At 36.3% G+C, this 17,730-nt stretch overlaps 1 protein-coding gene across 7 annotated transcripts in view; it reads left to right on the top strand.

Moving 5' to 3' along the window:
* RHOT1 (ras homolog family member T1) overlaps positions 1–17,730 on the top strand; it is a 75,489-nt gene that overhangs the window by 13,851 nt on the left and 43,908 nt on the right. For all 7 annotated transcript variants that reach the window (XM_077165221.1, XM_077165225.1, XM_077165227.1 and 4 more), the window contains 5 exons: positions 11,020–11,078; positions 13,063–13,144; positions 16,238–16,281; positions 16,603–16,656; positions 16,810–16,862. In XM_077165221.1, coding sequence (XP_077021336.1) covers positions 11,020–11,078; positions 13,063–13,144; positions 16,238–16,281; positions 16,603–16,656; positions 16,810–16,862 — 292 coding nt within the window. The remainder of the gene's footprint in view (positions 1–11,019; positions 11,079–13,062; positions 13,145–16,237; positions 16,282–16,602; positions 16,657–16,809; positions 16,863–17,730) is intronic.

Below are 17,730 nucleotides of genomic sequence, written 5' to 3'. Positions count from 1 at the left end.
AGTCCAGGGCTCACTTAATTTATTCAAATGTATAATAATAACAGCTATGACTACTAAAAGCAGGGGATAGCAAAATGAACGTTCGTTAGCCTTTCTGGAGATGCTCATGTAATGGGTGGGAAATGTCAGGCTTTCATAAAGGAGGTCTAGGAAACTCCGCGGGGACTGGGAACATATTTTTCTATTCAGTGCTAACTCTCCGGCTTCTAGCACATCACACTTGAAGCTATATAGCTTAGTGGTTAAGAGCTCAGATTTGAAATTCAAGAAAGTGGTTATTTTTGAGTGATAGAGAGGGCAGTTCAGTGAGAAGGGAGATTCAGCTGATTGGTCATGTTTTATTTCTTTAGCTGGTTGGTGGATGTTTATGGTTTTCTTTATATAAATATTTCACCAAAAAAAGAAAATAAAAGGAGTATAGACTTTGGAATCAGACAGAATTGGGCTGAAATCTTAGTTCTAGCACTTACTAGCTGTGTTTCCTTGAGCAAGTCATTCGGCTTCAGTTGGTTCTTCCATAAAATATAGACTGAAAAGCCTCGTAAAATTGTTAAGAGAATTAGAATGACATATGTAATGCTTAGCACAATACCTGGCGCTTACTAAGTATATAAAAGGTAGTAGTTGCTGTTGCTATTATTGTTACTTTCAGATAATTACTTGTCAGATGAACTGTTAGTAAATATTTGCACAAAAAAAGATGGGTTACATAGAAGCAGTCAGTTAATATTTTATGGGTTTTTTTTTGTTGTGTTCTTAATTTGGTCCAAGCAGGAGGCAGATGTATCTGAATGGAATTGCACCCTTGGATAGAAGTTCTATTATAGTGTTTCTCAAATTTTTGAGCAGTAGCTCCTTTTGATAAATACCAAACTCTCATACCGTCCTTTAATATTATTTGAAATTTCAACATTATTTTTTGACTAAAAACAAAGTCAAAAAAGCAATTTTAGGATTTTTTTTAAAATTTGATGGCCTCAGTTGTTACCTACTCGTCACAGTTTCTCAGTTGCTCTTAATAAAAACATTGAGAGAGTTCTTTTTTTAAAAAAATATTTTTATTGTAAAATCTTAACAAGCAAACATACAAAGATTCTTGATATACAAACATTCTATACATGGTGTACAATCAGTGGCTCACAATATCATCACATAGTTGTGTATTCATCACCATGATCATTTTTTAGAATATTTGCATCACTCCAGCAAAAGAAATAAAAAAGGAAAAGCTCATACATGCTATATGTCTTACTCCTCCCTCTGATTGACCACTAGTATTTCAGTGTACTCAATTTATTTTAACCTTTGTTCCCCCTATTATTTGTTTATTTTTTAATCCATATTTTTTTACTCATCTGTCCATATCCTGGGTAAAAGAAGCATCAGAAGACAGAAATTTTCACAATCACACAGTTACATTGTAAAAACTATATCGTTATACAGTCATCTTCAAGAAACATGGCTACTGGAACACAGCTCTACAGTTTCAGGCACTTCCCTCTAGCCACTCTAATACACCTTAAACTAAAAATGGGATATCTATATAATGCATAAGAATAACCTCCAGATAAGCTCTCGGCTCTGTTTGAAATCTCTCAGCCACTGAAACTTTATTTTATGATCGTTATGCAGTCATCTTCAAGAAACATGGCTACTGAAACACAGCTCTACAGTTTCAGGCACTTCCCTCTACCATTCTAATACACCTTAAACAAAAAAGAGGATATCTATATAATTCATAAGAATAACCTCCAGATAAGCTCTTGGCTCTGTTTGAAATATCTTAGCCACTGAAACTTTATTTTATCTCATTTCTCTCTTCCCCATTTTGGTCGAAAAAGTTATCTCAATCCCTTGATGCCCGGTCCCAGCTCATCCTGGGATTTCTGTCCTACTTTGCCAGGGAGATTTACACCCCTGGGAGTCATGACCCATGTGTGTGCGGGGGTGGGGGATAGTGAGTTCACTTGCCATGTTGGCTTAGAGAGAGAGGCCACATCTGAGAAACAAAAGAGTTTCTCTGGGGGTAATTCTTAGACCTAATTTTAAGTAGGCTTAGCCTAACCTTTGCAAGGATAAGTTTCATAGGGGCAAACCCCAAGATTGAAGGCTCGGCCCTTGCTTGTGAGAATAACAGAAACTGTCCAAATGAGAAAGCTGAATATTTCCCCCTTTCCTCCCATTCCACCAAGGGGATTTTGCAAATACTTCTTTATTCATTGTCCAAATCACTTGAATTTATCAGGGCATCACACTAACCTGTACAAACCAACAAAATCTCAAGCTTATTCAAGATTCCATGTGCTTATGGTGTTCAATTAAACTGACCATACAAGTTAAATGAGGAAATACCCTAGCCAAAATAAAAATTTGCACCAAATAAATATCTCTCCCTTTAGTCTCACATAGAAGATGAAGTTTTAAAATATGGATGATATCATCCTCTACCCAGTCTTGTGATTTTGAGAAAGTTCTTGAATGCTAAGTATAGAAGAGAAGGGGAACTAATTTTCCAAGTGGTGGTGCCGAAGTGTTACAGCATTATAGCAAAACTATTGTGCTTGGGTGAGGTGAAATCAAATCAAGTTGGTTAGTGTGGTTGATGTGCTAGAGGTCCTTCTCCCATGCATATAATATTTAAAATTTTGATTGCTTGTCCATGTGTTTCCAAATATTTGGTTATTGTGTTAGTGTAGACTCATTCATGGTATTTTAGTATCTATCATATAGCACTAAAAAGTTTAATATGTTGTGTAGCACAGGAGTAGTTCAAAGTAGGTGGGAGTGTAAAGTGAGAGCTACAATAGCCCTGGGGAGTTTTTAGGGATGAGGTATAATTTGAGCTGTCCTTGAGAGATGTTTAAGATTTAGAAAAGTAGAGGGATGGACATTTTTGGATGAGGAAAACAATGTAAGGGGGCAGGACTTGTTTGTGTTTATATGAAAAGAATAGCCTCATTTTGAGCAAATTGTGATATTAGTCAGGGTTCTCCAAAGAAACAGAACTGGCAGGATATGAGTGTGGGTGTGGGTGTGTATGTATGGATATGTAAATATTAAAGAGATTTACTGCAAAATGGCTCAAGCAACCATAGGAATTCATAATTCCATATTCAGTAGGGAAGGCTACAAGTTGGGAACTTGATGTTGAAGTTGAATTCCCCAGAAGAAGGCTGGCTGAAGTAGAAATAGAAATTCTTCTTTCTGACTGCTGAAGTCATCAGTTTTAGACCTTCAACTATTTGGATAAGACTTTTCTCATTGTAAAGGCAGTCTCCTTTGTTGATTATAGATGTAATCAGCCATAGATACAGTCAATGGACAAATTTAAATTCACACCACACCTTCACAATAACAGTGAGGTCAGAGCTTGCTGACCAAACAACTGGATGCCATATGCTAGCCAAGTTGACACATGAAATTAACCATCACTTTGTGTGTATGTAGGGAATAATGGAAAATGAAATTACATAGGCAAGTTGGGACTAAATTTTATATGATCCTCAAAGGCTAGTAAAATAGCTTCAATTTGATGAGGTAGATAATTGTGAGTCAAGGAAGGCTTTTAAGCCAGTGAATTGGAAAATGAAAAGTGTGTGTAAGGAAGATGAAGTGACAGTTGTATTCTTGATAGATTCAAGAGGGGAGAGACTGGAGAAAGGGGGTGAAGGGAGTAGAAAGTTGGAAACTGGCAGGTGTTGCAATAAAAGTGCAATAACTAGGGGAAAAGGAGAACAGAGAAAAAAGAATGAATATTTAAAATTTCAAAGAAAAATTTGACAGAACTTTGAATGCTAAGTTCATAGGGGAGGTGAATCAAATATGACTATAGTTTTCAAATTTTCTGAAACAAGTGCCTAGACTGCTGTGGTATCTCTAGCACCTGAAAGGATTGCCTGACATGTAGACGTGCTCAAGAAATATTTGTTGAAGGGATGAAAGAATACATTTAATCTGCCAATGTATAGGTGAATTTCAGTTGTCCTCTGTAAATTTAGAACATGCCAATTTTTGCTACTAAAAAATGACTATTAAAGTAATACTTAAAAAAATAGTACTTAATCTTCTCTACTAGTAATAATTAGATGTTATTTGTAGAAAATTTAGATAATATGAAAAAGCACAATTAAGAACATTACTTAAGAGATAATACTGTTGATGTGTGTATATATATATATCTGTTCTAGTTTGCTACCTCCTGGAATGTAATGTACCAGAAATAGAATGGCTTTTATAAGGGGGGATTTATTAAGTTGCAAGTTTACAGTTTTAAGGCCATGAAAATGTCCAAATTAAAGCGAGGCTATGGAAGTGTCCAATCTAAGACATTCAGGGAAAGATACCTTGGTTCAAGATGGCCGATGACGTTCAGGGTTTCTCTTTCTACTGGAGAGGCACATGACAAACATGGGGGCATCTGCCAGCTTTCTCTCCCGGCTTCTTGTTTCATGACACTTCCCCAGGGGCATTTTCCTTCTGCATCTCCAAAGGTGTCTGGTTGAGTGGGCTCTCAGCTTCGTGGTTCTGCCATGGCTTTCTCATGGCTCTAAAAAGGGACTCTCCAAAATGTTTCTTCTTCTAAATGATTTCAGTAAACTAACCAAGACTCACTGGAATGAATGGAGTCATATCTCCCTCTAATCCAAGGTTAATACCCACAATTGAATGAGTCATATCTCCATGGGAACAATCAAAAAGCTCCCAGCCCTTCCCGGACTATGTACCCCACCTCCACCCCCCCAAAAAAAGCTCCCAGCCAGCAATATTGAATGAGGATTGAAGGACATGACTTTTCTAGGGTCTACCACAGATTCAAACTGGCACAATATCCTTTCAAGTTTTTTTTATGTACATGCATATTTATTTATAAAATAGGATCATATTGCAAATGCTAACTTATACCTGCAAAAATGTCATTTTTTAAAGTAGCACATAGAATAATATAGGAACCCATGAGTCCATACTGAGATACATACATATCAGAAGAGAAAGTTTTTTTTTCTTTTTCTTTATTTTTAATAGTCAAATGCAAAGTAATGTAGATGGATCATCTTTTCCACAGGCACCACAGCAATACTTTTTTCAGGCAGAGATCATCAGTGGGTGCTAACACAAAATTTTGAGGAGAAATAGTATGTTTGCATAGTCTCTCAAAGTATCTTCCGACAAGATACTTATAATTGCAGAAGGAAAAATAGTAACTTTACTGTGGAGACACCTGACAGGTATCGCCTCATCCAAGTGATCAAATTAACATTACCAGTAATGATTAGACAGATTGACACCTCCCTTTTGATATAATGCAGTAAGAAGGACACAACATCACTTCTAGGATATTCCTGCCAAAAATGCAAAGCCTGAAATTAATCATGGAAAAACATCACACAAACCCAGTTGAGGGATATTCTACAAATTAAACAGCTTATAGTCTTCAAAAATCTTAAGATCTTGAAAGGCAAAAATGTTGGAGAACTCTTCCAGATTAAAGGAGCATAAAAAGACATGGTAATCATGGAATCTTGAATAGGGCATGAGATCTTGTTGGTTTATACAGGCTAGTTTGATGCCTCAATGCATCCCAGAGTATTTTAGGCAGAGAATAAAAAAGAATTTGCATGCTAGTGATCAGTGAAAGGGAGGAGTAAGGGATATGGTATGTATAAATTTTTTTTCTGTTTTTGTTTTATTTCTTTTTCTGAATAGATGCAAATGTTCCAAGAAATGATCATGATGATGAATATGCAACTACGTGATGATATTGTAAATTACTGATTAAATATGTAGAATGGAATGATCAAAATAGGAACGTTTGCATTTGGTGTTTTCTGATATTTAAAAAAGTTAAAAAAAAATTTGCAAAGTCTCCTTGGGGGATTGGAGAGAGGGGAGGCAATATTAAACTTCCCTATCTGAGAAACTCCTGCTATTCTTGCAAGCAGTGGGGATAACCAATTCAATAGGCAGATCCCTTGATCTTGGGGCTTGCCCTTATGAAGCTTATCCCTGCAAAGGATAGGCTAAGCCTACTTATAATTAGGCCTACGAGTCACCCATAGAGAACCTCTTTTGTTGCTCAGATGTGGCTTCTCTTTCTCTAAGCTGATGTGGCAAGTGAACTCACTGGCCTCCCAGCGATGTGGGACATAACTCCCACGGGTGTAAATCTCCCTGGCAATGTGGGACAGAAATTCCAGTATGAATCAGTACCTGGTGGCATCAAGGGATTGAGAAAGCCTTCTTGACCAAAACGGGCAAGAGAGAAGTGAGACAAAATAAAGTTTCAGTGGCTGAGAGATTCAGACAGAGCTGAGAGGTTATCCTGGAGGTTATTCTTATGCATTATATAGTTATCCCTTTTTAGGTTGTAATGTATTGGCTAGAAGGAAGTACCTGAAACGTTGAATTGTGTTCCAGTAGCGTTGATTCTTGAAGACGATTATATAATTGTATGGGTTTTACATTGTGACCATGTGATTGTGAAGACTTGTGTCTATTGCTCCTTTTATCCAGGGTATGGACAGATGAATGAAAAAATAAGGACAAAAAAATAAATAATGGGTATAAGGGATAAAATAAGTTGGGTAGATTGGAATACTAGTGGTCAATGAGAGGGAAGGGTTTGAGTTTTGAGATGTAAGAGTTTTTTCTTTATTCTTTTTATTTCTTTTTCTGGAGTGATGCATATGCCCTCAAAATGATCATGGTTATGAATGTACAGCTAGATGATAATATTATGAGCCATTGATTGTATAGTTTTGATGGACTATAGGTGCATGCACATATTGCAATGAAAATAGTAAAAAAAAGACCTGATAACCAAATGCAACATTTGATCTTAGATTGGATCCTGGACCACAAAAAAATGTATTTCTCTTTTCTATAAAGGATAATAATGGCACAAATAGTGAACTGTGAATAATTTCTGTTCATTAGATAACTGTGTTATATCAGTGTTAATTTCCTGATCTTGAGGATTTATGGTGGTTATGTAAAAGACTGATCTTGTATTTAGGAAATACGTACTCAGATGTTTAGTAGTAAAGTGGTGAAGACAGATTTTGGAGTGTTTGGCAGTCTATTCTCCTGCAACACATGTAGTAATAAACTCTTACTCTCTTGGAAACCCTGGTGTCTCAGGAATTGGTAATTGCGTATGTTGGGCAGAAAAACTGACAGCTTTTGTCTGGTAACAATTTGGTGACACAGATGGGATGAACGCCTGAATCTCTGGAGCCCCAGCAAAGCAGGCACCGGGAATCGAACCCGGGTCTCCAGCATGGCAGACAAGAACTCTACCTGCTGAGCCACTGTGGCCCACCCATCAATGTTCATATGAGCATCAAAAAACTATTTAGGGGGGACTTCCGGAGAAGATGGCGGCTTAGTAAGACGCGCGGGTCTTAGTTCCTCCTCCAGAACAGCTACTAGGGGAGTAGAAACGATACAGAACAACTCCCGGAGCCACGACAGAGATCAAGAAGACAGCGTACCCCATTCTGGAACGGCTGACTGGCTGGGAGAACCCGCTCCGGTGAGATCGCTGAGGGACGCGGGCTTCTCCGGGCCGGGGCGGCAGGAGGCCGGAGTCCCTCCCTCCCTCCTTCCCGGGCCGGCTGAGAGAATTGGACAGGCGGTCCCTCAAGCCACGGCGGCTGGCACCCCCCACACACACGCGGCCCCCCCGGACCAGCTGGGAGAATTGTATCGGAGATACCCAGGCCGCGGAGAACGGTGGCCGGGGTCCCTTCCAAACACGTGGTTTCCCGGTCCGGCTGGGAACGGTGCACTCCCCCGGGCCGCGGCGGAAGGCGCCCTCCCGCCACGCTTGGCGCCCCGGGCCGGCTAGGAGATTTGGACGGGCGCTCTCCCGGGCTGCGGCGGCCGGCGACCCTCCCTGCGTTCGGATCCCCGGGCCGGCTGGGAGATTCGGATTGGCACTCCTCCAAGCTGCTTCGGCTGGCGAACCTCCCCCACAGCGAGAGTTTTCCAAAGTTAAAGGACCCACAACACCTTTTACTGGTGGGACCCGCAGACAAACGAGTGCCACGAGCGCCACCTACTGGGCAGGATAAGAAAAACAGAACCCAGAGATTTCACAGAAAAATCTTTCAACCTGTTGGGTCCAACACCCAGGGAAATCTGACTAAATGCCCAGACGCCAGCAGAAGATAACGGATCACGCTCAGAAAATTGAAAATATGGCCCAGTCAAAGGAACAAACCAATAGTTCAAATGAGATACAGGAGCTGAGACAACTAATGCTGAATATACGAACAGAAATGGAAAACCTCTTCAAAAACGAAATCAATAAATTGAGGGAGGACATGAAGAAGACATGGGCTGAACAAAAAGAAGAAATAGAAAAACTGAAAAAACAAATCACAGAACTTATGGAAGTGAAGGACAAAGTAGAAAAAGATGGAAAAAACAATGGATACCTACAATGATAGATTTAAAGAGACAGAAGATAGAATTAGTGATTTGGAGGATGGAACATCTGAATTCCAAAAAGAAACAGAAAGTATAGGGAAAAGAATGGAAAAATTTGAACAGGGGATCAGGGAACTGAAGGACAATATGAAGCGCACAAATATACGTGTTGTGGGTGTCCCAGAAGAAGAAGAGAAGGGAAAAGGAGGAGAAAAACTAATGGAAGAAATTATCACTGAAAATTTCCCAACTCTTATGAAAGACCTAAAATTACAGATTCAAGAAGTGCAGCGCACCCCAAAGAAAATAGACCCAAATAGGCATTCTCCAAGACACTTATTAGTTAGAATGGCAGAGGTCAAAGAGAAAGAGAGGATCTTGAAAGCAGCAAGAGAAAAACAATCCATCACATACAAGGGAAACCCAATAAGACTATGTGTAGATTTCTCAGCAGAAACCATGGAAGCTAGAAGACAGTGGGATGATATATTTAAATTACTAAAAGAGAAAAACTGCCAACCAAGACTTCTATATCCAGCAAAATTGTCCTTCAAAAATGAGGGAGAAATTAAAACATTCTCAGACAAAAAGTCACTGAGAGAATTTGTGACCAAGAGACCAGCTCTGCAAGAAATACTAAAGGGAGCACTAGAGTCAGATACGAAAAGACAGAAGAGAGAGGTATGGAGAAGAGTGTAGAAAGAAGGAAAACAGATATGATGTACATAATACAAAAGTAGTAAAGTGGTATCATGTTTGCAACTTATTCTTAAGTGGTTTAGAAAAGAAAATTATATATATATATATGCATGTAGAGAGAGAATCATAGACATAGACATAACGATAATACAGATGTGATAAAATCTTAACACTTGAAGAATCTGGGCAATAGCATAAATCCTTGGTACTATTTTTGCGTGTTTTCTGTAAGTCTAAAATTTTCTGATAAAAAGTTGAAAGAAAAGCAAAACAGCTAGAGCTGAATCAGTCGCCAATGAATCAGTGAGCATTTTAGTTATCACATTTGTATTTGTGATGCTTGCTGACTTTAGGTGTCACCCTTCCCTTTCTGTATTATTAACTTGTGTTAGCAGTATTTTTTAAAGTATGATATAAGGAAGGGAAGAGCACTTGCTTGACCATCGGAAAGTAGGTTATTTGCTTAGGAGTACAGCGAATCTTTTAGTGACGCCTTCTGAAAATCATTGTCTCTGGGCCCCAGGTTCCTCATCTGAAAATTTTTGGGGGGAGATGGATAATTCTAACAGTTCTGTGATGATGGGCTCTGGTTTCACTGACATAGTGGGAACAAATTGAAATGTTGCCTTATTGTTAGCCACTTGGGAGTGGCCCTTGCCTTCTCATATATGTCAGTTCAAAAGGTTTGTAGAATCAAAACCAGAAAACACCTGTTAAGCCATCTAATCTTATCTCCCTCTACCAGCAGTACTCAATTTTTCGTAGCGCACACTACAGGTTGTTTTGACCAACTTGCCTTCCTTTGTTCTAGCCATTCATTATTTTTCCAGAGATTTTTCTTATATTTTTAGTTCCCCTTTCTTTTAGTCATTTAAGAAGGGCTGATTTCTTATAAGTTTTCACGTTTCTTTTATGTTCAGACTTTACTTTTGGAAACTATAATTTGCTATTATGACAAAGATTAATATGCAGAGAGACTGTTTTCTTCTAGAATCACAAAAGGATTTAGTTGATAAGCAGTTGAATATTTAATAATAATAAATATATGATCAGAAAGTGATATATGGAATAGGAGTCTAATTTCAGAGTGAGGATTAAGACTTGGAATTTTCTACATTAAAAAAATTGCTAGAATAGAAAATGTAATAGGAGTTTCCTTGCTTTTACCTTATTACGTTTAGGTTATCCTGAAAAAAGAAAGAATGTTGAACTGTAGAGAAATAGGTACTCTGATATTTTGTTGGTGAAGATGTAAATTGATTTATTCTTTTTTGGAGGTAATATAATATTTATGAAAAGCAAAAAATCATGTGTGCTAACTTGAGTTCTACTTCTAGGAATTTGTCATGTTGAAAGACTTGTTTGTAAAAGTGAAAACTTGGAAACAATCCAAATATTCATCATTAGGGATTACATAAATAGTTATATATCATAGAATGGATTCTTGTACAGCTGTCAAAAAATAATGCAGAAGATTTTAATGTATTGTTGTGAAATACTGCCTCAGTTCCGGTATTCCAATACACAATTCCAATATCACTGAGTAAGTAATAAAGGAAGGTTGTAAAATAGTATGAATACTATGGTTCCACTATGGTAAATTATTATGATATGTTAACATAAGTGTAGGAAAAATTGGGGAGTTGTATGTATGTATACATATATCAGCTGTTAATGGGGCATGTTATGGGAGATTTTTTTTAAAACAATAAGACTGTATTACTTTTCTAAGCAGAAAAACATTTTTAAATATTGTACTAAAACTTCGTAATTTAGATATCTCTGATTATAGCTAACAAATACAGTAACCGGATTTCCTATGTGGTTGCTGAGTTTGAGCTTATGTAGGACCAAACACTTTACTTAAGTAACAATTTTTTCTTTTCACAGCTAGAGTTGGGAAGACCTCACTGATTATGTCTCTTGTCAGTGAAGAATTCCCAGAAGAGGTAAATACTTTGATTTCTCTCCCATATTTAAATGTTAAAATTTTTATCAAAATTGAGCTAGAATGAAATCATCTCTGCCCTTTTTTGCATGTATTTCCTTTCTGACAGTTATGACTTTTTAAAAGACTTGTATTAGTTTATAAAGGACTTCTCTCAGATATAGTGTAAGAGAAAGAACTAAAATTAGATCTGAGTCCAGCTAAGTCCTTTGCCTTTCCTACCTTTGACCTTGACTAGGACATTTGTGATGTCTTGCCCTAATTATCTACATTTGTAAATTGGGAGCTGAAAGGGATCTTAGAGATTATGTAAGCCAAATAACCCTTTCTTAAAAATAATGTTTTTTATAGGCCCAATATATAAAATAGGTGAGCATTCCTTTAGGTGAAGTTAACATGAAAGGTCTGAATCTCCACTGACTTTCCGCTTAAAGCTACCTAGTCCTTGAGGCATTTCATAAGAACCACTAGGATTTTGACAAACATATTTGAAAATCATTAGTATTATCCGCCTGCCTCATTTTACAAATGGAGAAACTAATTCAGTCCACCTTTACCTACCTAAAAGAATTGTTAGGGCTCTCAAATGAGAAGAGTGTCATAACAGTAAAGTGTCACCAAACCTAAGATGCTTTTTTTATTACTGGCAATATGTTTATTTACATTTTGGAAGTTCTAATACAAGGGACTATTGCTATAACCTGTGTAAAGTTAAGATATTGTTATGGGGAATTGGATCAGAGCAAAAGGTATGAGACTTACTTCTATGTATCTTTCTTTACGTAGTAGTTATTATTAGTGCCACAGTTTGCATTTATTCTGTCTCCATTCTTGTTTAGATAGGAATATATGTATAATTTCGTTGTTCACACAGGAATTTGAGATATCATTTAGTAGTGTTTTCAGTGTTTACAACTACCACGTAACTATTTATTGTTTCTTTTGCTTTTTTCCTCTTAAATAAGATGGTTAAATAAATAATTACCTAATTTAAGAAATGAAGTGTATTTTCATGTGTGGTTTGCAGAATCAGTATCATTAATTTATAATCACTCCAAGTATAGTACCCAAAAGTTTTCTGTGATAGTATAATTTAATTTAAAATTGTTATTCTAGTTTAGTCCTGTTAGGTGTGGGAAAAGGTTTCTAATTGAAAAACTCATACAATCTTTCTTTAAAAAATGTAATAATTAAGCATGAGGCTTATGTAGCCAATCAGTTGTCTTCTAGAAGAAATGAATTTTGATAATTTTTTTTGTTTCATTTGAGGATTGTCCTGGGTTAACATTGCTCCTCATTTGCAAATCTTAAGTTGTCTTAAGGCTTCAACAAAGTAAAACGAAGACAACGTATTTTTAAAATTTAATGTTTAAAACACCAAATTAATTTAAATACTGTTATAGTCTATGTCAGATCCAAAGTATCCTTAATATGCCCTTATCTACACAGGTAGAAATGTTCATGCTTTTTAAAAAACTTTTTCTCATATGGTTTTGTTTTTGTCAGCTGCATCTGGGAGTCAGCAGTGGGATATTATTATTTAAGCCATTTTCATTGCTGCAGAAGGGAAAATAACAGATAAACATAAAAAAGAAAATCCAAAACACCCCATATCCCTTATCTCACCCCCCTCTTATTGACTCCTAGTATTGATATGGTACACCTGTTACTGTTGATGAAAAAATACTAAGTATTACTGTTAACTATAATCCGTAGCTTGCAATGGGTAATTTCCCCCATGTACCACTCTATTATTAACTCTTTGTGAAAGTGTTATAAATTTGTACTAGTTCATATTATATGGTTTTTAATACATATTTGCATCTGTGGTAAAGCACAAAAATAACCATTTAAAGAGTACACCAAATAACTATAAGGATAGGTATGAGCAAAAGAAGCTCATATAGATAAATTTACTTAATTTATTAAGTTTATTTGGTAATAGTCAAAGGGTTTTCCTTTTCTATATTTGTTTGCAAACTAAGGTTCCTCCCCGGGCAGAAGAAATCACCATCCCAGCTGATGTCACTCCTGAAAGAGTTCCAACACACATCGTAGATTACTCAGGTAATGAATGTCCTCTTGTAGGTGAGGCTATAGGATTAATTTAATAGTTCTCATAAAAGGTACTTACTGAATTTTTAGAAATGTTCTGAGAGGTGGTGCTTTCCAGCAGTAAATGATCATTTACCATTCTTATCTCGTATCTCTCTGTTCCCCTACCCTAAGCTTCCTTCTCACAGTTCTTTGTCCCCAAATTACTAAGTTGAATTCCATAATAATAATGCGAAAGAGCGAGGAATGGTAAGTGAGAAATAGTAGAAAAATTCCTACCATACTTGAATTGGTGTGTTTGTAGAGAGACATTCGGGGTCAATTTTGTTATCAGGCATGCTCTTATGATTTAGAAAGAGTTCTGAATTTATTCTTTAATTTGTTAGCGTTTGTCTCAAATAGAATAACTAAAACAGTTGTCAGTTTGCTTACCACTATATATAATATATAACTATATAATTATTAGAGGCACATTAGTATTGCTTTTCAAAATTTAAAAATCTTGTACACATTACTAACTTTTTAACCATTTTGTTTAGTTCTGGCATTTCTTCTTTTTAAAAAAAAATGAGTATAATACATTGATAATACTTGACTTTCCTAAGCTTGTATTCCATATTTCTAAGAAAGAAGTACTAGAACTGCGCTGTTCATGCATGTAGCTATTAAACACTTGAAATGTGGCTAGTCTGAATTGAGATGTGCTATAAGTGTAAAACACAAATGGATTTCAAAGACTGTATGAAAAAAGAATGTAAAATATCTCAATAATTTTCTGTCGGATGCCTGTTGAAATTATAATATTTTTTATATTTTGAGTTAAATAAAAATTAATTTTATTTGTTTCTTTTCTTCTTTTTTAAGGTGACTACTAGAAAATTAAAAATTGCCTCTCTGGCTCTCATTTTATTTCTGTTGTGCAGCATTGTACTAGAAGCTGAGGGAGGTTGGATGCCTTTTGCTGTAGTTAGTCTCATAACTAGTACTATTTACAGAGTTATTCGATAAGTGTAGCTCCATAAGTTAGATTCACTGCAGTATTAGAATTGAATTAACCCATCAATTACTCAAGATATGAGAAGTTCTTTAAAACATGGCCAATTATTTGGCATAATATAAAGTGCCAATCATTTATGATTAGTTTGTATGTCAGAAATAACAAGCACTTGGAAGAGACATATTTGACTTAAAGTAATCTAAATATGTCAATAATTGCTTTGCTTTTCATTTCTTCGCTTCCTCATTCTACCCATATCGTGAATATTCCCCACATCTGTGAGTTTACAGGCACATCAGCCCACTGAAACCAAATGTAGCCAGAAATGTGAAGAGTTCTTAACTCTTCATTATCATGCTCTAGTTTTGCTCCTGAAGTCTGGCTATTATTATTCAGACTTGCTATGCAGATCTTAAAATTGTATTGCCTGAAAATTGTGAAATTGTAACCCTTACCAAACTCTGAAATCTGTTCTACAACTAATTGTTGCGATGTGCTTTGAAATTTGCTGCTTTCTTGTATATATGTTATTTTTCACAAAAAAAGAAAAAAATAGGTCAATTGTGATGATTAAGAAATATATATTCCTTGAGCTGAGACTCAGCATCAGGGGATTGAGAAAACCCGTAGAATGAGCTGAGACTCAGCATCAAGGGATTAAGAAAACCTTCTCGACCAGAAGGGGGAAGAGTGAAATGACACAAAATAAAGTGTCAATGGCTGAGAGACTCGAAACAGAGTCGAGAGGTTATCCTGGAGGTTATTCTTACGTATTAAATAGATATCACCTTGTCAGTCAAGATGTAATGGAGAGGCTGGAGGGAACTGCCTGAAAATGTAGAGCTGTGTTCCAGTAGCCATGTTTCTTGGAGATGATTGTATAGTGATATAGCTTTCACATTGTGACTGTGTGATTGTGAAAACCTTGTGTCTCATGCTCCTTTTAGTAGAACATATGGAATAGTAAAGCAGAACATATGGAATAAAAATGAATAATAGGGGTAACAAATGTTAAAGTAAATTTAGTTTGGGATGCTGGTGATCAATGAAAGGGAGGGCTAAGGAGCATGGTATATATGAATTTTTTTCTGTTTTCTTTTTCTGAATGGATGCAGATGTTCCAAGAAATTATCGTAATGATGAATATGCAACTATGTGATGATATTGTGAATTACTGATTATATATGTAGGATGGAATAATCGAAAGTTAGGAATGTTTGCGTTTGGTATTTTTTGGTATTTAAAAATTTTTTTAAAGTATATATGTGCTCCAGTGTTCTGGAGTAGCTAGAAGGAAAAATCTGAGATGGTGGTATGGTAGCCTATGAGAAGCTCTAGGGTTTGTCCTCTAACTACTTTTTGAAGAGTGCTTTAAAAATTATTGCTTTTTTCTTTCTTTGCTTTGTATATATGTTATATTACACAATAAAAAAGTGAAAAAGCAAAACAAAACTATATCTGTATGACAGGCTTTAAGCACGAGAAGGTTATATGATATGTAAGCACAATTTAAGTGCAAAAACATAAAGGCCAAAGGCCAAATGGGTCACCTAATTGATCTCTTCAGCAGTCCTCATTGTAATCATATTTTCTTAATCAAACACTGATTCACACTATGGTGGTTTGAGGCCTGTGTACCCTAGAAATAAATGTTCTTAAATTGAAGAAGAAAAAATCCTATTGCCCGGATTCTTGACTGGCCTGTTGACCCTGAGTGTGCAGATTCTTTGTCTAGGCTTCTGACCCTTCAGTGCCTCATCTTCTAGCTTGAGTCTTTAATCTCCTTTGCCTGACCTTTCTTAACTCTGGATCAGATGACAACCTAGATCTATCACACAATGCCTTCTGCTCTTCCCTGCCCGAGTTACCCTCTTGTAGACTTGTCTTTCAGTGCCAGCCAGCTTCTCTATCATAGTGCAGCTCTTTCCAATCCACTGGCTTGCCCTTGTCTTTTCCACCTGGTTCAGCTTGCACTAGGTCATTTCAAGGGCTGTTAGATGGGTGTTAGATTTTAGCTTGGTCAGTAGTTTTTTATGAAAGTATTTAAAATATGAAACATTGACACATAGACACACCTAAAATTTTTCTTTAAATTTTAACGTTTGTAGAAGCAGAACAGAGTGATGAACAACTCCATCAAGAAATCTCACAGGTGAGTTTTAAAAAGAATACTAGTTGTAATTTTTTTCCTGGGATAACCATGATGATCCTGTGGGTTAACTTTTTTTTATCCTCTCCCTTACCAAGAAGGTTTTTTCAATTCTTTGTTGTTATCACTGATTTTTGGATGTGAATGTTTGCTATAAGTCCTTTGGGACATTTTCCTCTTAGTGTCATCCTGCGTTTTCTTTGACGTTTTTGTATTTTGTTCTTTTTCCCTTGGATCCCAGTATGTTAACTAGTTGTTAATTATATGCGACTGTTTACATTTTTACTAATGAAAGATACCAAAACTTTGTAATTTTTCTTCTAGGCTAATGTCATCTGCATAGTTTATGCTGTTAACAACAAGCATTCTATTGATAAGGTATGAATATGTGAATTTTTTTCACTATATTTAGTTAAATTTTAATGAGACACTTTCAAAATTGATCCTCAATTTGGAATTCTAGGAATCTAAGTACAGGGTGTTTTTCAAGAAGGTCCTTATCTTGTTAGCGCTTGTTATATTTCATTTTAGGTAACGAGTCGATGGATTCCTCTCATCAATGAAAGAACAGACAAAGACAGCAGGTAATTTTTTTCCCTGTAAACTTTGTATATTGGAAAATTTCAAACTTATATAAAAAGTTGCAAGAAATAATAGAATGAACATCTGTAAACCCTTTGTGTAGATTCACCAGTTGTTAACATTTTGCCAGATTTGCTCCATCCATCCATCCATCCATCCATCCATCCATCCATCCATCCACCTATCCATTCAGTAGCCTCTAGTGAGTTGTGGCTATTTAACCTTAAATTAATGAATATTATATAAAATTAATAATTCACTTCCTTGGTTTTCTTAGGCAAATCTCCAATGCTCAATAACCACATGTAGCTTAGTGGTTACTATATACAGAAAATACTGTATACTGTATTTTCATCATCGCAGAAGGTTGTAATTGACAAAGCTGCCATGAAGGACACAATACCCTTCTCCTGATACCTGCTTTTGCTGATGGCTCGAGCTGTTTTCAGGAGGCCAGTTATTCTAGGATCTGTCAAGAACGAGCTTCAGCTATTGAATTCAGAATTTCGGGCTTTACCATGACAGCTTCTTTGTCCAAAGCTATTTCTTACCTCTTCTCCTTTGTTCAGTACTCTACAGCCATTATGGCATTTTTCTGTTTTTTGACCCTACCAGAATGTTTTATCAACTTGGAGCCTTGGTGCATGCTGCCTCTTCTGTCTGCTCTTCCCCTGCTCTTCACGTGTTAGATTCACATGTTGGGAAGATTGAATAAAAGCTTTTTAGTTAAAAAAAAATGTTTACATCAGATGATGATGTAAATTAAAATATAAATGTAAAGTCTTTTGCCTTCAGTACAACAATGTGCCCTGTTTGTTTCAAACAACCTTTGATAAGGGTTGGAAGCAAATCTCATTTCTTCACTCAGAT

Source organism: Tamandua tetradactyla, chromosome 6, assembly GCF_023851605.1.
Source record: "Tamandua tetradactyla isolate mTamTet1 chromosome 6, mTamTet1.pri, whole genome shotgun sequence".
NCBI classification, from domain to species: domain Eukaryota; kingdom Metazoa; phylum Chordata; class Mammalia; order Pilosa; family Myrmecophagidae; genus Tamandua; species Tamandua tetradactyla.
This window is presented reverse-complemented; position numbering and strand designations above follow the sequence as displayed.